This window comes from Buteo buteo, chromosome 12 (assembly GCF_964188355.1).
Source record: "Buteo buteo chromosome 12, bButBut1.hap1.1, whole genome shotgun sequence".
NCBI lineage: Eukaryota > Metazoa > Chordata > Aves > Accipitriformes > Accipitridae > Buteo > Buteo buteo.
In genome coordinates, this window is record NC_134182.1 from 13,762,002 (window position 1) to 13,785,563 (window position 23,562).

Below are 23,562 nucleotides of genomic sequence, written 5' to 3' on the forward strand. Positions count from 1 at the left end.
ACAAGATTAAGTTGCTGCTGACTGAAGGACGAGAAAGCAGTGTCCACTCTTCCCCCCCCTCTTCCCCTGCCCTGCCCTGGCTCTGAGTTAAATTATTGCGTACCACCTGTACTGATTCCAGGTTGGTGTCCTTGGGCAATCATCAGTCTCTGTTATAACCCTCATGAGAGGGTTCTTTAGCCACTACCCTGTTACCTGGGTTGTACTTAGTGACTGCTTCCACCTTCCTGTTATAGTATAGTAGAACAGCTTAAGAGGGCAGCACAATATTCATGGAGCCAGTGAGAATAAGACTCTTGTTGGTAAATAGATTCATGAAGTTGCAGAGGCACTAATTTCTTGAAATTAGTATGGCGTTCTGCGTGGCTGTTCTGAGTCTGGGCAGCAGTGATTCAGATGTTAACTTGGAAGGTCCCTGGTTCCAGTTTATGCACATAAAATTGTTTTTGGATGTTAAACAGTCCTAGGAGCAGGGAATGACACTTGGGATTCTTCATTCCAGTGGGAGAGTTTCAAGCTATTAATCTTGATTGCATGTAATATTATTTATTATTACTGTTGCTATTAGTAATAGTAGTAATAGGTGTATTGTTAGTTGTAACTGGAATAGCATTAACTGGAGCCCTCTTAAGTTACACAGTCATGAAAGATTTCAGATTGGTCATTGTCACTGGAGACAAGTTTCAGATGCAATAGGGAATTCTCCACGAGAACCTGACAGTTGTGAGTCCTAATAATGCCCTAGTTAGTGACTCCTTTTTGCTTTGCCTGATGATAGCTAGTTGAGAACCTGATTTGTAATTTTAGGTGTTCATGAGGTGCAGACATTGAGACATTTAAGTACTAGTTTAATTCCTTCTGTTAACATAAACGTAAAAAAGTTTACTGTAATTTTATAATTGTATTTTGAAAATATTTTATTGAATTTTAGGAACAATCTCTTGGTATTTTAAAACATGACCAAAGTTTCATAAAACAACACAGGCTGATTCAGAAACAGATTGGGGTAAAATTCTGAATAAATATGCTTTGGGTACTGAAGTTAGGGTGGGGACATTATTGCATATGATAATTACGGCTTGGAGCATCTTCACGCTGTTTATATGAGGTGAAAACAAGTGTCTATGACTTTCAAGGAGTGAAGGCTCAGAGTATGAATGTGACTGATAATTTCACACCCACATTTTGCATTTATCCTGACCTAAAAAGAAACTGGATGTTGGTTTTGAATAGAAATATGATCTTGCAATTTATAAAGGTGTACTCTGTCTAACTTACAACTACTGCAAGTATTATTGTGCATTTAAATTTGCCATTCCACCTGTAGAAACCTGATACTTGTGTTGTCTAGAGTTTCTGGACATAAATTTGTTTTAGGAAAATCTTATTGACAGTAGGCCAGAGCAAAGTGGGTTCTGATTTTCCTTGCTACAGCATTTATGGATGTAAATTTGAAGGATTTTTTCAAAGTGCAGCTTAATATTTGCTGTAGTTTCAATACTTACAGTTCTCTGTAATCTTTTTGTTAGCATAAACCACAAAGTCTGTAGCGTTGTTTTTCTTACTGCTTTGTTTCTAAAATTTTTCTAAACAAAGAATTAATGTAATTCTTTAACTTTATGAAATGGTCACTAGTTTGCACTGTGTGACTATAGAAATACTGGTAGGATTTTGGAGATGGATCTCACTTGATAGAGGAAATCTGTGAAAGAGCAGGTTTCTCCTGCTTTTTCCCTGCTACTAATGTTGCTACTGAAACCTTGCCCCAATTTGAGTTACAGTGGAGGTCTTTTCACTCCTCCTTTCTTTTATCATTTTGTCCATACAGTGCTCAGCTTGAGGAAGGGAAATTGGTACTTCAAGAGCATGTCACATCCTCTTGAAGCAGTGCAGCTGCAGAGCTGAGTGCTGTGTAATTGGGAGATTTGAGAAGTGAAAGGAGAGTAGTGTCTCCAGCAGTCTGTTATGAGGGCATGAGTGGGATGTAAGTCATGCACATGTTTATGCTGGCCCACTGTATGGGATGAACATCACCTTATATAGATACTGTGCAAAGAATATAATTTTGTAAAGAAAATTTGCTTGCATGAAAAAAAGCTTAATGGGGAAACAAGGTAGAGCTTGGAATTTCTGAAAATGATTTATTTCTTGTTTTGCATTTCAGAACACTGATCCTAAGTCGTCTGTAAAAGGTGTAAGTGGTCAGCTTGGAGAGGGGCCTAGTGATGGACTGCAGCTGTCCAGTAGCCTTCAGTTTCTTGAAGATGAACTTGTATCTTCTCCTTTACCTGATCTTACTGAGGATCAGCCTTTTGATATTCTTCAGAAGTCCTTGCAGGAGGCTAATATTACTGAACAGACTTTGGCAGAAGAGGCATATTTGGATGCCAGTGTAGGTTCTAGCCAACAGTTTGCACAAGCTCAGCTTCATCCTTCTTCATCAGCATCCTTTACTCAGGCTTCTAATGTTTCTAATTACTCAGGTCAGACGTTGCAACCTATAGGAGTTACTCAAGTGGTACAGCAACCTGTTGGAGCATCTTTTGCAAGCAATACAGTCGGTGTGCAACATGGCTTTATGCAACATGTCGGAATTAGTGTTCCCAGCCAGCATTTGTCTAATAGCAGCCAGATTAGTGGTTCTGGGCAGATACAGCTAATTGGTTCATTTAGTAATCAACCTTCCATGATGACCATTAATAACCTTGATGGATCTCAAATAATACTGAAAGGCAATGGTCAACAAACACCTGCAAACGTGAGTGGTGGCCTCTTGGTTCATAGACAAACTCCAAATGGTAACTCACTGTTTGGTAACTCAAATTCAAGTCCAGTAGCACAACCTGTAACCGTTCCATTTAACAGCACAAATTTTCAGACGTCATTGCCTGTCCATAATATCATCATTCAGAGGGGTTTGGCACCAAACTCTAACAAAGTTCCCATTAATATCCAACCAAAGCCTATCCAGATGGGTCAGCAGACTGCTTACAATGTGAATAACTTGGGAATACAGCAACATCACGTACAGCAAGGGATTCCGTTTGCTTCTGCAAACTCGCCTCAGAATTCAGTAGTTGGTCCTCATATGTCTGTTAATATCGTTAATCAACAAAATACAAGAAAGTCAGTTACACCTCAGACAGTTAGCAATGCTGGAGGTAGTATTGTTATCCATTCTCCTATGGGACAGCCTCATGCACCTCAAAACCAGTTTCTCATACCTACAAGTTTGTCTGTTAATTCTAATTCAGTTCATCATGTCCAGGCCATAAATGGACAGCTTCTTCAGACTCAGCCTTCCCAGCTTGTTCCTAGCCAAGTGTCTGCTGAGCATGTAATGCTCAATAGGAACTCTACAAACATGCTAAGAGCCAACCAGCCGTATTCAGGACAGATGCTGAATAATCAGAACACAGCTGTTCAGCTTGTTTCCGGCCAGACATTCACAGCTCCTGGAAACCAAGTTATAGTAAATCATGGAGCTTCACAGATTGTTGGTGGACAGGTGCCACTGCAGCAGGCATCACCAACGGTGTTGCATTTGTCACCCAGTCAAGCTAATGTTTCTCAAGGTAGATCGAGTTTTACTACGATGTCACCTGGGCAATCTACAGTCTCAAATATGTCAGCTTCTAATCGATTTGCTGTTGCAAGTTCTTCTGGTTCAGTACATCCTAGCTTGGGACCATCAGTTCAGTCTGTTGCATCAGGAGGGAACTTCACTGGAGATCAGCTCACACAGAACAGAACTCAAGTTCCAGTCAGTGCATCGCATCGTCTTCCAGCATCCTCTTCCAAATCTGTCAGCACCTTTAGTCACACATCAATTGGAGTAACACAACAACAGTTTGCCTTTGGTCAGGTATGAAAGTTTTCTGAGAATGTAGCCAAATAATTGCTTCTAAGCTGTGCTAAAATATGGTTAACAAAGTATTATAGTTGGTGTTAATACAGAGAACATTAATTTTGCTAGTTTGTATTGTTACAAATACTGTGGAACGGCTGAAAATTACTGTAACCCAGAGACATCATTTCACTGGGTATTTTCTAAAGCCTGTCACTGAGTGAATAAGTCTGTGACTTTCATTAAGTCAGAAGATTTTATTGGTGATTTACAGTAATATTTTCAGAACTGCTTAGCAGTGATCTATTTCTGCCCCCATTTAAAGGAATGGACATGATAAGATTATACAACTATGAGCTCTTCTGAAAATCTTACTGTAGAGCTAGATGTAAAGGCTCAGGTACATTCTTAGCACTTACAAGTCTTTTGACCTCACTAAAAACTATGCATGTGTTTTCAAGGTTTGACCTATTCAAATTAGAGATGAAAAGGTTTCTTGGGTTTCTCTTTGTTATTTACCATACTGGCATTTTGCCCACTGTAGCTCTGTGTGTCTGGAGCAGTTAGAAGCTTTCAAATTTGAAGCAAAGACAAGGCAAGAGGTGTTTCTTAGCATCCTTAAAAGGAAATACTTTTAAAGCAGTTTGTAAAAGCATTACATTTAAAAAATATTTTCTCTAAGAAGAGATCTACTTAGTAATAATTAAAAAAAAAATTCTGGATTTACTTTTAAGGTGAGAACTGGTCTTTTTTTTGTCCAGTTGATGTAGTTGCGGTATATATTCAACTCAAATTTGTCTGTTTTCATAAGTGAACTTCCAAACTCTGCCAATATTTAACTCAGTGACTTGTCACACAATTAGCAACAAGCTGTTATTCCACTTATGCCCTTTTTTTGCTTTTGTTTCTTTTTCCTTGATTATTATAAAATACTGATAATAACTGTCTTGGAATGCACTTACGCTAATTACCTTAGATCTTTCTCCTTTTGCAGAGGTCTAATGGATTTTTTTAAGCAAGACCAAAATGGGCAATGAAATAATGTGTCTTAGAAAATAATGTGTATTTAGAAAATAAGGGCGAACATGTTGTAGAACCACATTTTTAGTTTTTGCCAAAACTGCTAGCACAGGTCGTAACATTTTGTTTGCAGATGAGTAATTTGAGGCCTGCCTTTCTCTTCATGTGTCTATATATTCCTGTTTGTAGGATATGTGCTGGGTCTGTGGGTTTCAGCAGTTATAAAAGCATAATATTTCTTATTGCTGTAAAAGATCATTTTGGTTCTGTGCTGAAATTTCAGAGATGAAAATGGGAACTACACAGAACAAATTCTACAGTTCACCAGAATCTTTTTAATTTGTACTTGCATTTTAAATATTGCACTGTATCATAAACCGTGTATCACTTAGTTGCTAAACACTGGACAGTTTGTTCCACTGTATATTTTTTTTGTTGTGGAGACAGCTTATTTAGTCATCTTGCCATTTTGAGACTTGAAAAAGCTGAGCTTTCTGAGGACCCATTGTAGTGGTAAATCATGGGTCTTCTAGAAAGTAACTGGTGTGTATTTGTACTGTTGGTGTAATTTCTATTCATCTCTGATTTACTTTATAAAATTCTTGAACTTAGGAGGAATTGAGATGTCTGATATTTCACCACTTACGAGTTTAAACTTGAAAAAGAATGTGTAGAGCTGAATTTTATTTGCCTTTTTTGCTTTTTTTCCTCCATTTGTTAAAGCTTTCAGTAAATATTTGACTGGTTTTTTTGTTTGTTTGTTTGTTTGTTTGGTTTTTTAAATGTATGTGGCACAGAAAAAAGCTATGAACCAGACATCACCAGTTTCTGCATTGAAGACACAGGATAATTTGAGACAGCCTCAGCTAACAAGTCTTCTGAGCAACACACTATCAGGTCAACTAAGGTCTTTTTAAAATAATTTTCTTAATTTTCTCCAGCAAAAGAAAGTGGTTCTTCTTCAGTGTGTCAGACTTGCATTGATGGCTCATGCTGATAGGGTCCTAAAGGTTATCAGAATTTTATTCTTAAAAGAAAGCAAGCTAAATTTTTCAGTATCGAATGTGTGCTTTTATTTTTCCCAACCATGGCACTTCATTTTGTAGAGTGAAAAGTAAATCTCCACAATAAGCAATTACTTCTTACCTCTACAAAACCCAGAATTGTACTTTCTTTCCTTTTTCTTATTTTTTTAAGCTTAGGAAAATAGAAATAAGTAATTTTCAAATAAGGACATCTGCTAAAAATTCTCCGAAACTTCTAGACCCTCTCTTGTGATGGCTGCTTCAGATACAGAGGAAAGAAAAATAGAGATTACAAGGCTGTGTGAAGGCTGTCATCACTCGATTTATTTTTGAATGTGTCACTTTCGGTTAGAATTGTTCATGGCAAAATACACCATGCTACTAAAAGAACAAATCCAATATATTCAAAGCAAACAGAAAAATGCAGTAACCTTCATGTTCTCTTTGTACATAAGTAAGCCTCTTGAATAAGGTCCCATAATCTACTTGCCTTTTTTTTTCCTTGTGTACTGTTACATGCAAGCTGTCCAGGCAATTCTCTACAATCAGCACAGAATGATTTTTTTGGGGCGGGGGGGAAATTATTATTTGTGTTGGTTGTAATGTAGCATGGCTGTTAAGATGCTGTTTGAATTCCTGAGCAAGGCAATTTGAAGAAGTCTGCCCATCTAGAAAAGAAAATTATGATGCCTGCTGTCTAAATACTTTCAGGAGCTCTAGAAAAATTTGGTTTATATGCTTGAGAGAGGATTAGTATTGAAAAGCTTGATAAAATGTACTGTATGATTTTCAGTAAATTGTTGAGACGCTTTACTTACGGTACTTGAATTTCTTCTTGCATTGCAGTACTATGGTAGGACATGATTTATATCTGAGGATTTTTGTAGCTTGCAGCACAAAATATCAGTCCTGTTTCATTTTTATGAGCCAGTTTCCCCACAGGGTAGTTGCACTAATGCTTTGAAGCATATGAGACATGTATCTTTCTCCTAAAAGCTAAAAGCTCAAGTAAAATGATCAGGATAGGTGTTCTTGCTTAGGATGACAGTCTTTTTGACATGTTTTTTGTAGGACAGGACTCTGGAGGAAAAATCATACAGCAATCTCTAGGAACAGCACAGCCCCAAGAAAAAGTAATAGGATCATCATCAGTTCAACAGAGTATACAGGTAAATAATACTTTCATTTATATGTTTCCCTTTCCCTTAAAATTTTAGTGAAGTTAGGGGTGTTTCAACTCCATATTGATAATCTAGGAGTCCTTGCAGGTTTTTTTAGAGTGTGTGAAGTCACTCAAGCTTGTCAAATTCTACCTTGACCTAGTAAATGTTGAATATTTTGCAAATGGATATTCTGAATGCTGCTTTGATATTTAATTCAGTAAGTGGAGTCTTGACTGTACTGTTCCCTGGAGATAATTTCACATGACATAGCAATTCTTCGTTGAGTTGGACATAAGTTAGACCTATTCTTATCATTACTTCTTACAAACTCAGCTATTCTCTAGCTGATTGTCAGGGGATGGTTTGTGAGAAGTAGCAGAAAAATTCCATCTGGTCTTTGTCTGTTTTATTCTTCACTGCATTGTCTTCTTCCTTTTTTTTTTCTTTTTTTTTTTTTTTTTTTTTTTAACCACCAAAAGTTCTCCTATATATGGTAACTATGTACAAAATTTTAACACTACATCCAGGGTTTGGGGCTGGAAGGGGAGGCCAGCTTTTTTGGAGAGGGAATACAAGAATTTCTGGAGGGAGGAGACAATTGTTACATTCATGGGCTGAGTATGTGAGGACAAGAAGCGAGGGTTTGATGTAGGCTTGAAAGCGTGGGCTTCATTGTGGATGGAACTAAACTACAAAATCACAGAAGAAAACAAGGCAGGATCTGATTTAAAATGTTTGTTCCTTGCTGTAAATGTATTCGTCAGTGTAGTTATGACATGAATGTTTTTCCCTGTCTTACTGATGTACAAGTAGAGCAGAAGATACTCACAGTAGTGCTCAATTATGAGTTCAGCCTGGTTTGTAGTTGTTGGTCAGATGTTCATTCTCCTGTGGTGGTGAATACTTTTTATGCTCTGATGCTAGACTCTTTTTGGCCAGCAAGTACCATTACAGTGTGCCTGCTTCACGCTGCTCCTACTTTGCTGAGAAGGATGTTCTGTACCACATTCTTTTTTATTTCTTCTAACCAAGTTGTAGTTCAGAAGAGCTTTCATGCAATCTTTTTTTTGAAATCATAAGTAACTTTTGCTCTGTGACCAATTTCATTAGTAAGACTAGTTGACTAAAAAACCCCAACAACTTCATATTAAACAAAGACTCTGATCCAGAATGGCTTCTTTTGGAGAATACTTAGATTGCAGTAATGCCTCTCATACAGTAGGAACATAAGCCTTTACCACCTCGGAAAGCCTCACGTCTTAGGACAGTGTTCCCTTGAAAAACCTTGGCTTCATAAATGTCTGAGGAAAGGAAAAGATGATGTAGATCTACCTGATGGGTATATCTGTAGCATCGACACTGAAAGAGAATTCCTAGAACCACTTTCACTCCCCACCCAGCCACCATGGCTTTGGAAAATTTAAGGACACAACCTTAGCCTGTTTCCTGACAGATGCTCTAATCCATCAAAATCAGGCAAGGTGACATCAGCTGTGAAATGCAGAGACAGTTCTTGAGAGCGGATTTCTTTGGAAAAGTTTTAGTTGTATCTTTTCTTCTTTCCACCTCCTAAATTTGATAACCAACCTTTTTCCTAGTGAAGCATGTATGTGCACTACAGTGGAATTTGCCTACAAACAACATTTCAGACCTTTGGTTTATATAAGAGAAGTGACTTACCTATTTCATTGATACAGTGCCCTGTGAAAATAGGAGATAGTTTTAAGTGTTTATACTTATGTGTTGGTTACACTTAGTATTGGTGATACACTTAAATGGCAGAAATAAATGCTGAAACTTAGGCTTTGCAAAGGAGGGGATATATTGTAATTTGTCTTCTGTTTTGAACTTAGGTGGATGGTCATTTAGTTGGACAGAAAAGGCCTGCTGCTAAACAGTTAACTAAAGGAGCTTTGTAAGTCCTTCTTCTTTTATAATTTTGTTGCAGATGTTTCATCTAGCCTTCTTTTCTTTCTAGTTTTTGTAAATGTGTAAACTTCTGTTAGAGTATGTGTTAATTATATGTCATTAATTTTCCTTGTAGTATTCTACAACAATTACAGAAGGATCAGGTGCATGCTGTGACTCCAGATAAAAGTCGGTTCAGATCATTAAATGATGCAGTTCAGAGACTCCTTTCATACCATGTGTGCCAGGGATCACTGCCAACAGAGGAAGACTTAAGAAAAGGTAATTTTCTTTTTAAAAATTGGCAATAAGTTTGTAATCAATGTATTGAGAGAATTCTTTATGTAAGTTAGAGCAATAAGAAAGGGAACATTTTTAAAATTTGTGCAGGTTACTGAAGAACAGTGTTTGAAAGTATACTCTTGTCTTTCTAGTGGACAGTGAATTTGAATCTGTAGCTACACAGCTTCTGAAGAGGACACAGGCTATGCTGAACAAATACAGATGTTTGCTTATAGAAGATGCAATGGTAAGGTGTATAACGCAGGTACATTTTAAGTTTATAGGATGTGATTCAGTTTGGTAAAAAAGATACATCTACAGGAAGGTGAGAGCTAGCATTACAATTCATTTCATTGATACTATTTATCACCTTACAAAGGTGATAAATATATACATGAAGGTTTTAGAGGTACATATGTGTAGCCAGTGTACTTGTTATTGCACCAGCAATCTCAGTGGCCAACCTGCATTTTTAAGTGTATGCACACATCTTAAAATCGGTGAAATGGCTTGAGTTTGTATTTCATGTGCTGCCTAAGTAAGGGTGCTGTTACATGTAAGTTCCATAAATGTTGAAGACACATGAACTTCTGCTCTCTGCTTATGCTTTGCTTTTGTGCTGAGCAGGCTGTGGTAATCAGGCAGGTGATTTCTGTATATTTCTGTGGGTGATAGACCTGAAAGAATGTTGTAAATCGCCATTCAGAGGTCTCCAGCCGTATTATAATTGGAGCCAAATCATATTACAATTCAGGAAATCATTACTTCTCCTTAGAAGCTAGGTGGAGCCTCACATTTTTATCAGAAATGCTTCTGATTTAAGTGGTTTCACAATCCCAGGCATGAGGTAAAAAGAAAACTGACAATGTTACTTTAAGAATGTAATTTACAAGCATCAGGAAATGTCATTGTGGCTTCAGACATGCTAGTTTTCAAGCCTGTGAAAGTTCTGAATTTCACTATAATAGACATTTAAATCACTCTGCTTTAGAGACAGGAATATGTAATATAAGTGTTAGAATTAATATGGTTTTGGAATCTAGCAGTCCCATTAAGAAAGATACTAACCATCAAATATTTGCAAGTAATTGCAGGTGCAAAGGGGGATGGAGGTTAAAATCTGTTCTTTTACCAGCTGGTATGTTGTTTGTTAAATCCCATTCAGTCATTTTGAAGAGGTTATTCCCCACTGTGTTCAGGTTTGGAACTAGTTGCCTGTGTTATGACTTAGTAGCCAGTGAACTTTCTTCTGTGATGGATGGATCCACCTGACTTGAAGGCATTGTTGGCAAAATGCAACTCAGCACCAACTAGTTAGGAGGATGGGAGAGAAGTGCAGGGAAGAAACAAGATGATAGGGTGGTCCCATTGCAAGATTTTTGCAAGATTTCTCTCTAAAAGAGAAAGATACTGTATGATGTAAAAAATTGTGGTGTACAATGGCAAACATCCTGCATCCTGAAAAGGTACAATTCTTACAATTGGAATAGTAATTCCCTGTTTTAAAATCTTTAACAAATAAAATGTACCATAAAATGTGAATAATATTTTATGGTTGAGTTTCAGTAGTGGTTGGGGTCGCAGTCAAGATCATTGAAGATGTTGTGGTATTGTGAACATTCTCCACAAATACCTAACGAAAGACGTTCTTTTTCTCTCAAGAGTAACTAAGCTATAAATGTTGTGGTACCAACATACGAGTGACTACAGAGATGGTTGTTTTTTTTCCTTTTCCTGCAGCGGATAAATCCCTCTGCAGAAATGGTTATGATTGATAGGATGTTTAACCAGGAAGAAAGGGCATCTCTGACCCGGGATAAGCGTCTTGCACTTGTGGATCCTGGTGAGTAATGGTTAACTTCTAAATCTTACAAAAGCAGTGGAAATACGGAGTGTTTAAAAATAGTTGTGGCCACAGTGAGGTAGTGATTGCTAGGGATTCCAGTAATTGAAATACTGAATAAGCAGTTGCAAGTTAAATTTTAATAACTCCCAAATTCAACAATCTAGAGACACTGTAAGGTTGAAGGCAGTTTTTGGGGAAAAAAATATATTTGGTCTGTTCGGCAGAGAAATATTTCTGAGTTTCTTTTGACAATAGTCATGACTCCTGCATGGTCTCAATTCTAGTAGGGAAGAATCTGTGAGTTTGCTGGCAGTCAGGAAAAACAGCACTATATGAAGCATGAATACTCTTGTTCATCTTAATGAAGTCTTGCTTTTGGAATGTCTTGGCCACTTAAATGGCAGCATGTTTAACTAGGCTGTTGTTGAATGTAGTAACTAGAAACACATTATTTTTGTATAAGATAACAGTTACTATTTGTTCAAATGTTCTGCATAGTCTGCATATTTTAAAAGATACTCAGGGGATGTATTGGAGAAGGTATTAGTCCTCCAGACACCATATTTACATAGTTGGAATGCTGGGAAGTGCCGTTAGTCTGGTTTTACAGTGCACATATGTGTGTGGTATGCTGATTAATTTGGTGATAATCTCCTACAGTGGACACAGCAGAACACTTAAGCATGTGTACATCTCTCAAAGACATGAATCTGTCGGCTGTGGATGTTATTTGTATTTTAATACTCAGAAACTACATTGGGAGTGTCTGTAACTTTGATGTATAGGTAATTTAAGTAAAATGTTGCTACTTAATTTTCAGATGGTTATCAGGCCGACTTTTGTTGTTCTGCCAAACAATTTGATAAAACAGCTGAAGAAGCACAGTCTGGCAAAAGCGACCATCAGTCTAGCAAAACATTACCTTCTCGAAGTCAGACTACCAAAACCCAAGCCAGAGACCGACCAAAATCCAGCTCAGCAGAGTCCACAAATCACAGTAAACTTCCTCTAGTGCCTAACAACATTCTGACACCACAAGAAGGAATAGCTTCTACTAAAAAATCGGAGAGCCTCACTAAAGCTTTAAAGTTTGAAAAAGCTAATTGTTCTTCTGAAAGCCAATACGTGGCCCTTTCTGAAGAAAAGATGGCTGGGAAAGATCTTGCCAAGTCCACTGAGAACTCTTTGAGTTCTGAAGACTTGTCAAAAACTGTGTCAAGAGGCGGTCATGGAACACACAATAAAATATCAAGGAACACAGTTCAATCTTTCTCAAAGGTAACGTGTAATAATTCCCTCCAAGACAAAACTCTGAGGAGCTCTCCAAAGAATGAGGTTTTACATCCTGATAACAGGAAAGGCTCTGGTGAACCCCAGCAAGACTTACTGCTCAGTAAGAGTTTAGAAACTACATTTAAAAACATCTTGGAACTTAAAAAAGCTGGGAGACAGCCACAAAACGAGGCGACAAGTAGTGGCTCAGTTGAATTAGAATTTCCTAATTTTTCACCTATTGCTTCACAGGAAAACTGCCTGGAAAAATTTATTCCAGACCACAGTGAAGGTGTTGTAGAAACTGACTCTATTTTAGAAGCAGCTGTAAATAGTATCTTAGAGTGTTAATAGTTACAGTACCATGGACAAGTTATGTTTCTCTTAGCAGAAGCAAATGTGAATGACACCACAAGTACAGCCTGACATGCATTTAAGGTTAACCTTTCTAAACTAGATTCTGTTCTGTGTTTGAGAGCAATACTCATTGTGGTTACAGTGAGATAGCCAAGTAAAGTTAATCCTTGTTAGAATGCAGTCTGTTAGGGCCTTACTATTTCAAGTATTATTATGATAGTGCTTTTGATAATTGTGCAGTACTGCAACACAACAAGGTTGCAGGTCATTAGGCCCTATGTAATATGGTAATATACTGACAATCACAGTCATTTGAAAGGATATATTTATTAAGAAAATGTTTTTAAAAACTGATGGAAGCAACAATTCTCCCCTACCCTTCCACAAATCATCAAATTTTTAGTTTTTCTGGAAAACCCACTGTACCTCTATTCAGAAGTGATTATTTGCTTTGTTAATGAATCTGAGTTCTAGGATTCTTAAGTTGGAAGGATATCATCAGTGTGTTTACAAGGCTTCATAATTTAAAGTGCTTTTCTATTGCTTTCTGAGCAGAAACTAGTACTTGATGATATATTTGTAGTGGGTAACTTTAGTCTGTGGGATGGTATTATATGATCTTAGTCACAGTGGCATGATATGAAGTAATAAATGCTTGACTAAGGAAGGTAGAATGGGAGCCAGTAAATGGCAAAGTGTACAGGATGAGGCCATGATAGAGCCATGAATTTATATATATAATACATATATATGTTAACTCTTGAGGAAAAGATTTTGCATTTTATAATTGGATGTAGTCAGCCTTGAGTCTTTCTGAAGTGGTATAAATGTTTTTTTTAATTTGTTGGTTTTTTTAGACCAAGTGTCAAAAGCACTTTTATTTGAAAACTGTTATGGTATTTGTAGCTTATATTTTAAGAGGACATTAGCCTTACTCTGATTAAATTTAAAGGCCAGTGTTTGTTTTTTATTTTTTTTTGCTTTTTGCTGTCAGAGAATGTTAAATCATCCACCGTAGCAGTCATAATCATCAAGATATGTACAGACCAAAGTTGATCAGCAATCCCATTGTTTAAACATATCGAAAAGTGTGTAATTATTAATTCATATTGTAGAGCCAAGTGAAAACCATTGCATGGTTTATATTTGGCTTACTGTCATGTTGTTAAGATAGAATCTTATTATTTTATTTATTTATTTTAATCTATGACATCTTTTTTTTTTTTTTTTTTTTTTTGCTGCCCATGCTGCTTTTTCCTAGTTTACTTTGGTCATGAGTGCTTTTGTGCACATAAGTGCACTGACATTTGTCACGTGCGTGTAGTACATATGTCTGCTCAGGAGGATATAGCTTTTGTGGTTTCTAAGATATGCTCATGTTCTCCCCCAGACCTTCTCCACAATTTCTTAGAAAAATTATCAGCCATTTTCCAGACTTGCTGATTACAGTTTTCATGATACGGAGGCTCATTGTGACAAGCTGTGGTTGTCAGTCAGATTGCCAGGAAAGAAAACAAAAGGTTTTGCTGTCATGTAATTCAGTCCATCTGAATAGTGCAGAAGAAGGCGGAATTAGATCCTTGTGACAGTAGAAGATTACAGTGCAACTCAGTACTGAGCTACAGTCCACTGTCTGACCACTAAAGGAAACCAATCTAGAAAGCAATGTGAGAAAGATGAACTTACTTAAAATTCATTTCCCCTTCAACGTGAATGGAAATACTGGTTTTGTATGTTACTTACTAATTGCCATTTAAAAAAAATGTGCCAACTTTAAAGTACATGTTTGTAAAAACCCAACATTCCCAAGTGTTGTATAAAATATTCAAGGTAATAATAAGTATTGCCAGTTTTAAATTTTTAGTTAGGTGCCCATAGAATAGACTCTCAGGCGATGAGTTGTTTTCTTATTGGCAAAACTGACAATATAGTCTTCACCTATTGCCTTTTTAGATTTAATAATACGCTCATGGCTGTGTATCCTGATGTGTATTTTATTTTATCATTTTGGAAATTTGATTAATTGAACTGTCTAGGAAGGAAGACAGTAAGTTACACAGCTGTATGTTAACTAGTTACATTTTTCTTCTATAGAGAAAAAAAAAAGTAAAGTTGCACATTCATTGATCCACTTGCTTTTTTTACCACCTCAAAATGGGTATGGGGTTTCCAGCCTCTCTACAGCAAATACATAATTGAAGTATCAGGCTATGTGTCTTCTATTGGATCTCATTTGGAGATCAGGGACAATGGCATATAAAAAGCGACAAATTACAAAAGGTAGTAATCATGGTTGATTTGGTCAGACACATTTCTCTGAGCTACTTAAGAGAGGAACCCATTGAACAATCCTAGCAAGATTAATCTTAGATTGTTAGTGTTCTGTTGTTCACTCCTTTGAATTCAATTCTAAAGGAATTCTGGTACGTGGTGAAGCAGTAAATTAAAGAATTGTATTTTTGTTGTGCTTAAAAAAAAAAGTATGAATTTATTAATCATATGGGCTCAAGTCCAGCAAAGTATTGTGAATGTGCATGACTTTAAACATGTTTTCATTATTTTGCTGGATCAGCATTGTGATTTCAATGTTATTTAATACTGCCTAATATTAAAACAAATTTTAAACTGGCAATTAAGAAAACTATGTTCATTTTGAAGATTTTAGTATAATTTATCTGTTAGATTAGGGAGGCCTTACAGACTGACTTCACTTAAAGAGGATGTGTCACTTATTGTCAGTGTGGTATGGACTTTATTTGCTTAAATACCTTCATTTGTAAAGTATGTCTCACTTGAAATTGCTTTGTATACATTTTGTAAAAATATTTATAAAATGTTTTGTAAAAAAAAAAAAGTATAACAAATTGCAGTTTATTTTGTTATGTTGGATAAATACTGTTAAAAGACACAAGTCAGTAAATATATTGTTAATCCATGGATAGGAAATGTTTAGTTGGAGATTACAAATTGAAACAACCATTGCAATACAGCCAAAGATTTGGGAAAAACTATCTGTGATTGTCTTGATTTAACAAAGTTGAATGTTTACATTTCCAAAAGAGGATTGTTCTCAGTTTTAAGTAATATGGTTGCAAAATATTCTTAGTCCTGTGCGTTTTCTAATGCAGCCCTGCTATAAGATATTTAATAGGCCAACTTTCCATACTCTTTATGAATCTTTCTGAACATATACTGTTAGGATTTGGTTCATGTGGCATTATAACTACCTATAGTAATGCTCATCTCCAAATAACAAGATTGCGAATAGTCCTGCTCTTTTGTCATTAGAAATCTTGCCATGCTGAGGTTACTGAGACACACTCTCTTTCTCCAGAACATTTTCACAAGGTAGAGGGGGCATCATCTTCCTCATAACTCAGGGAGATGGAAGGCAAAAAGAGGGATTTTGTTAGTCAGCTGGCCACCTCATCCATGCTACATGTTTCAGAGTTGTGCCAGTTGTATTTGGTTATAGATAACAGGGTTTGCAGTATTTCCCATTCCTTCCTTGTGGCTGTGAGAAGATATTACAATTGCTGGTGATACAATGCTTCTTCCTACTGTTAGAGGGGTGATGAACCTTTTCTTACTGTGATTGAATTTTTCAGAAAGTATGCTGAGATTCTGATCTAGTAAAGCTCTTATGCTTGGAACTTCAACACTTTTATTTTTGGAGGCTATGAAAACGAAGGATTGGTGAAGTGCACTGCTTCTCAACTTGGAGTAGGGCCTGCAGTGTTAAAAGGTAGAAATCTTTTATGGTTAGTATTCATTATTTTGTCAATGAGACAAAATAAACATGCCTTTTGAATGCTTCCCACATGGATTCAGTCAGTAAAAAAATGAATCAAGTCAGTTATATATTATTTTAATCTCTGTTTGGGTTAGGATGGCTAAGCATCTTGGATTATTTTTCTCTTTATCATATCCCTGTAGAATTACCAGGCAAACTTTCTTGGTTGGGAAACATTTGATGTACAGTTTACTCTGCAGCTGTCTTCACTTTAGAATATCTTTTCATTACAAGAACATGGTGTATTTTTTTAATTGCCTTTCAATAGTATTTTTATGGTGGGGTTTGTTACATTTATTCCAACATTCAGGGCAGAATTTCTGAAGATTTGGGCATATGTGTTAATGCATAGCTTATTTAAGAAAGAACACCTTTCATTTTGAGGATCCATACAAAGAAAAAAAAAATTTCTATAATAAGCTTGGCACAAGAAAAGGTATGTAATTTTAAACCTTAGAGAAATACCTCTTTTCTTCAGAAAGTGTTTTCTTTATAAGCCTTTGAATTTTTCCTTTAGAATTGTACACTTTCTTGGAGTTTTCACAATGATGTGTTTGTCAGACAGCTTCAAGAAATGCAAGAAATTGTCTTCATGACTTGGGGGTCAGCTGTCACTTTGGTTAAAGAAAGTCATTGCAGAAAATACACAAGTTCCAGTGAAGATCTGAACAGCAGCAGCTCTGGTGCACAGATACAATACACTGTATACAGATTTCAGATTGCAGTAGTGGTGGGTATACTGAATTACTTGTTTATAATTTATGGATCAGCATTTGTCTTTCTGTGCTACTAGTCTTGCAACTAGTCATTGTACTGGAAATTTAAAAAAAATGTATCCATAATAATGAGTTGCAATAGGTAAACACCAAGCAAGCTTGAGCAGGCTTGCTGTACTAGGGAAGAAAAAGATAAAAGGACACAAAATGTCCAACTGAACCAGTATTTTTGGTGTAAAAGCAAAAACCTCTAAAGTTGCCATGTTATGTGCTGAGCATAAAACCCTGCTTTATGTTTTTCTAGACTTGATATACAGTTTTGTGGGGAAAAACGTTTTACAAACGGAGGAACAAGCTAAATCAGAATGTAAGGCTCTTCTGTAGTACACTCTTTGCTTGGCCTCATATGCTAGCTTTTGTTTAGGTGGGTGCCATTGTTCCTGTAGTTTACTAGCTTTCTGGAATATAGTGCTCAGTCTTCACTGCTGCTTTTGCACTGCAGGATTTTTTTTGAGGAATTTCTTCCAATTTTTTTGATCCCCCATCCACCCCGCTCCAAAAAGGAAATAATACAATCATAGAATCATTTAGGTTGGAAAAGACCCTTAAGATCGAGTCCAGCTGTTAACCTAAGACTACCAAGTCAAATGAGGTGTTCTCATTTGAGGTGAATTGTTGCAACAATATTAATGAAACAACAGCAATTTTAGAATTCAGTGCTTTGAAGGGGAAGCAAGGTTAGTTAGTCCATGCTGATATATCTAGACAGCTTTTAATGTTTCAGTTAGCTTTTATGTATACATAGTTTTTCATTACATAGTGTAGTCGTACTAGAGGCCAAATTTTTCAGAATTATCCTGAACTCTTGGCTATACAAGTTCTTACTGTCGTATGTTTATTACAACTTGTGAAGATAGTAATGTTTCATTCTAATGAATTTACCAAACCAGGCATGTCCTGATAGAGCTCCACTGTCTCTGCACACCACTGAGTTGGAAGTAATGTAGACCTAACTCTGACATTCCTTTCTAGACGCCTGGCACTTAGGGCCTGATCCACAGTCTGTTGAATGAGTGGAAGGATGATTTTCAATTCAGGATTATGGTGGTAATACTTCTCTTTAAAAAATAAAAATAAAAAAAGCATGAAATTTAATTGATACGATATCCTTGGGTGGAAGGCGATGCAAGGACTCTCAGATTCTACAACGATGACCATCTCAGCACTTAGGTAGGTAGCATTATGTCATTAATGGTGTTATTTTGGGTGGTGATTGAATAAAATGTTCTCATATAAGCTGCTATTTTTTTTCCTCTAAACATTATACACTTTTAATAACTACTGCAAAGTTCTGAAAATACAAAGCTTTACTCTGTCCTGTGAACTTTGACTCCAAGTGTTCATACTGACGTGAAACCATGCGCAAGTCATGGTGAGAAATTATTACAGGTAGTTAACATTAGTAAGTGGTACAGTGGCTGGAATTATAAAAGTGAGCTAAAATAGTTGACATTTATATGAGGCTAAAATCCTGTCTGGATTACTGTGATCAAAACTAAAGTTCAGCAGCTGAAATTAAATTCAGAAATTACAAATTGTGAAGTTTAATTGGAGAAGTGCAAGGCTGAAATCATTAAAATAATGCATGACATTCCTGAACTGCATCTCAGCAATTGGATTCTCCTTGACTTCAAGCTTTAGGAATTACTTCAGAGATACTCGAAACTGCCAGCTTTTTGAAATTACCAGATGGTGCAGAAACAACACTGGAAAAAGGTGCTTGTTTTTTAAATTTTGCATATAACTTCTAGAGCTATGATCACAAATTATGCTGTTATTTTTGTGAGTGGATTCCATTTGCTGATGAGTCAGGCAGCTGATAGGCTTCAAGGGAGCTGCATGCAGAAAAACTCAGTTAAAGAAAATTTGGCCTGATTTGGCTTCACTGATTATCGTTGGAAGTCAAGAGGCTAACATAAATACGGGTATTTAGATGCTTTTCTTACATTGCGGCATTCAGCCACTGGGCCAGCAGTGACAAAAGACATACATACATAAATGTCTGTTTTGTTCTCTCAAGTAGTTTTAAGTGCTGTAAACAGTAATACTTCTGCACTATTACTGAATTTGAATTTTTGAAAAAATTCAGTTCAATTTGAAGCTGATTTCATCTCAGAACTTCTTCCAAAGTCTCATTCCAAAATGCAATAATACACAGAAACTATATATTTGTTTTTAAATTTCCTAATAGATCTTTTAGGCTCTTTTTTTATCCATACTGTGGTTGACATGTGTGGTGCATATCCTTTGAGTGGGCAGCAGCAGAAAATAACACTGCTGGAAACCTGCTGTAGTTCATTTCACAGCTTGATATTCCTAGGTGTACCTGAGGCTGAGAAATGGCAAACAGAATAAAAATGCATGTGGCTAATACTACTGAGGTTGAAAAATTCAATTTCACCTTGCTTTCAAGGTAAAATTAATCAGGGATTTGGAAGCCCCTATTAACAGGGGCAAATAACAGACCAGTCTGCTGTGTCTGTGAAAGGTTGGATATCGAGTGCTCAGGAGCAGGGACTCGGAAACCTTTGTGTACAGAGAAGGAAATTCAGGTGAAGCTGAAGGGAGGTGAAGCTCCAGGGTTTGGAAGAGATGAGCAGGAAGGTAGGTAGGCGCATGTGGGATGGATTTTGCAGGGACGTTTGAGATTTGAATGACTGAACTTGATTGTAAAAACACAGAATGCCTTGTACACACAGGAAGTTGTACAGGATTGTATCCATTTCTGTATTAGAACACATAATTAACATATTTTATGTTATTAAAACATACTGTGTTTTTTTCCCCTTGCACCTCTGTGGAAATACCTGGATGGTACTGGGTGAAGAATGAATTTAATATAGTGAATGTTATACTTGGATGTAGATTTTTATGTCTTACTGTTGCAAGGATGGACTCAAGACAACAGTGTGAAAGGTGGTTGTGAAAGAACATACCTAAGGTGCAAGGTCTGATTTTAAGTTGAGCAATATTGTGGAACTGGGGAGGTGTTTTCTTGATACTGAATGAGCATCATTGGCAACATAATCCTTACCAAGAGGTAAGGAAGGCATGGAATCTATTTACTACTATGCTGTTTTTTTCTGAGGTTAAGAGTAGATTTTGAGTTGTTACTGAAAATGTATACAACCTTATGACACCTGTAATAATTAGTATTTAGTTTGTGAGAATGCATTGTGTTACTCATCTGTTAAGGAGGGCAATTTTAATTCTGTGTTAGCCAGTCTGAGAGTTAAAACTTACTTCCCAAGGAGTTGAACACCTGCTTTTCCTAAAGTTGAATTACACCACGTTTGATCTGTAAAAGCCAAAAGAGAGGTGCCACCCTGCTCTGATTTTTTGTTGTTTTATCCTTTGGCAATCAAATTTGAAGCCCCTAAGGAAATAAGCATTCTCAGATACTTCTAGCCTTAAGTCACTTGGACCTGTTTCTGCAGCAGTGTTCTGTCAGGGACTGCCCAGTTTAATTCAGAGCCATTGTGATCAAGCAGGATCGTACAAATAATCATAACTGTGTATTTGTGCTCCCGTTTTCCTTAACTGAGATGTAATAACTTTTGGGGGAATTTAGGTTTATGTCTTAAATTTGTAAACTCTCTACCTAAGAGACTCCCTTTGCTATTTTCCTTGCAGATGTGTTTAGCATGTACCCCAAGCAGGATTAAGGTATTTTTCTTTCTTACCTGGCCAGTTTAGGAGAAATAAATACTAATCTAGATACCAGGGAAAGATTATTGGTGACAGTGTAAACTGGAAATTCAGGGTTTTGTTGTTGTTGTTATTTATTTGTTTGTTTGTTTGTTTTTGGTTTTTTTTGTTTTGTTTTGGTGTTTTTTTTTTTTTTTCCATCTGCCATGCTCTCTCAGACCTGAAGGTGCTAATAGCAGTTTATGGCTACAACTCTGATATCAGCGTCGAGGCATTGAAAGGATGGGAGACTGAAGGTTGGAGTTAACCATGCCACAAGTGGTGAGACCTGGTTAAGGGAGCCTCAAAGCATTGCAGGCAGATATAGATCTGTTTGTCTGCACTACAATCTAAAGGCAATATTTGACTTGAAATCCGGTTTTGTTGTGTATGGAGAGAAGAGGAGAAGAAGCGGACATAAATTGTTAAAGTGTGTTGTTTTTAAGAAGAGCCAAAAAATGGGGATTTTTGCTTGCTTCTTGCTTCCCTTCCTTCACTTAACAAGGCTGCAGGAGCTTTAGCATTGGTGAGTTGACAGTCTTCTGTAAAAGGTTTAAAAAAAAGAAAAGGGAGAGTGGAAAGCAGAATACTCAGCTTTGTGTGTGTGTGTCCATTCCAGAGGTAGTTCAGTAACATCAGGTTCTGTGCAAATAAACAGTAGGTTTCAATTGTCTGCTGCTAATTATCACCCAAATTTGATTTGCACGCTCTTCAAAGGGACTCATATCTTTCCATTTAGTTATTTGTTTCAGTGCAATGAATCTTTAATTCAAACCAAACGTGGGTCAGTTTCCAACTGGAAAAAAAAATGTGAGGAATGTGTTTATCCACAGTCATATCAGTGTCTCTCTTTAGTTTCATACATGTGGTGATTCATGGCCTCAGTGGGGAGGTGAATTTGTGTCAATCTGTGAATTGGCTTTGCCTGTTTGGCACGTTTGTAAAGGGTTTGGTCAGTTGTAGAAGGGCTTAAATAATTGTGCCTAATGGAGTGGTTCTGGTGGGCTTTGGGTAACTAGGGGAAGTTTTAAAGTTATACAGATGTAACCAAATCTCATTGTGAGTACAATTTTTCCTTTGATATTATTTCCCTTATGCAACATCAGGTCAGTTGGTCCTTTGCACACACGTTTTTTCTACTCCAGTAATTCTCTCTTTAATCTTTATAGGCAGGCCATTTGCTCCTCTGTAGTGATGTAGCCTACAGTGTCTGAGGGCATTGAAATAATGGTTGCATGCTTTTCCTCCACCAAAAGCATCAACTACAAACTATAGTCCTATAATGAGAAAATAAGGCAATTTAAGAAATGTCTGATGCAGTGATTGACTAAGTAGATGTCTGCACTGCCTTAGAAATCTTGCAGTGCTGTGTCATCTGGACATTGTCCTGGGCAACTGGCTGTAGGTGACCCTGCTTGAGCAGGGGTGTTGGACAAGATGACCTCCAGTGGTCCCTTCCAACCTCAACCATTTTGTGGTTCTGTGCCAATAATATTCAACAAAAATTGTGAAGAAAGGATATTTAAGCGTGCAATACTAAATGTAACTTTAGTTTCACTGACTGCAGTTTTGAATTGAACTTTTTGGGGTCACACACTTGATGGGTGTATTGAAAAATACATTGGCTTCAGTTCTTCATGACCTAGAAAGAGAATTATATCATCAGAAACGTGTTAAAAGATTGTTACCAGTCAAATGCTTAGTATTTTAGAAAGAACAGGTGCCTGTATGATTATTTATCCTGCTTAAGGGAACTTATTTTTAATTTTTCTGCTCTCATGGATTAAGTGCAGAGAACATGTTAGCACTGCCCTGCGCACATTGTCACACAGTGCATTCATGTGCTTACACACACTCGCCACATTCCTACCTTTTGGACCTGCAGTTATCCTTGGCTGTCAGACAGCGTTTTAACTACATGACTGCCTGCTCTTCTTCCAAGGATGCCTGTCTCGGCGCGCAAGACAGTACAGGTGGGTACTTTGTACTGTAGTCAGGTCTATCTAAAGGCTTGTCTGTGTGCTACACAAAAGTTACACCAAGCCTAGTGAGGCCAAAGCCCTGTCTGAACAGCATCTCCATTTCCTAGGTAAGAGTCTGTCCCCTAGCAAAATGCTTAGCATCAATTCCCACTTCCTCAGCCTCCTCCAAGAGCCAAATTTCCTCATCTGATTGACTCTGCGGGGAAAAGAGCATTGATCTCCCAGATCCCTGGATACATCCCAGGTACAGATACCAGATCCCAGTACTGGTCTCTGTGAAGCCAAAATAGCAACTGGCAGTAGAGTGCGTGTCATCTTCAGCAGAGCTGGCTCTTGAGTAGTTATCAAATGCCACAGCTATCGATCCTGTGTTGGGGAGTCTGCTATATGCTATAGCTCCTAACTCCAGGCAGGCAGTCATAAAGTGTTGGCTGGATGGAGTGAGTGCTCTTCGTTTTAACAGGCCTTGCCTGTTTTCACCATTAAAAATACTCAATGTCCATCCTCACCCACAGTCTCTGTTACCTAGTCTGTTACCCACTGCTGCAGTAGCTGCCAGCTTCCCCCTTGAGAACAGTCTTGATCTCTCCCTTCAGCTCATGGT

General features: G+C 37.2%; 1 protein-coding gene across 6 annotated transcripts in view; it reads left to right on the forward strand.

Annotated features, from left to right (window-relative positions):
• The window catches only part of BICRAL (BICRA like chromatin remodeling complex associated protein), a 47,087-nt gene extending 30,773 nt beyond the window's left edge, over window positions 1–16,314 (forward strand). For 4 of the 6 annotated variants that reach the window (XM_075042783.1, XM_075042778.1, XM_075042779.1 and 1 more), the window contains 8 exons: window positions 2,165–3,865; window positions 5,665–5,764; window positions 6,964–7,061; window positions 8,909–8,970; window positions 9,100–9,245; window positions 9,398–9,492; window positions 10,986–11,088; window positions 11,912–16,314. In XM_075042783.1, coding sequence (XP_074898884.1) covers window positions 2,165–3,865; window positions 5,665–5,764; window positions 6,964–7,061; window positions 8,909–8,970; window positions 9,100–9,245; window positions 9,398–9,492; window positions 10,986–11,088; window positions 11,912–12,714 — 3,108 coding nt within the window. In that variant the 3' untranslated portion in view covers window positions 12,715–16,314. The remainder of the gene's footprint in view (window positions 1–2,164; window positions 3,866–5,664; window positions 5,765–6,963; window positions 7,062–8,908; window positions 8,971–9,099; window positions 9,246–9,397; window positions 9,493–10,985; window positions 11,089–11,911) is intronic. The other 2 variants (XM_075042777.1, XM_075042781.1) reach the window with 1 other exon arrangement.
• Window positions 16,315–23,562: the final 7,248 nt, after the last annotated feature.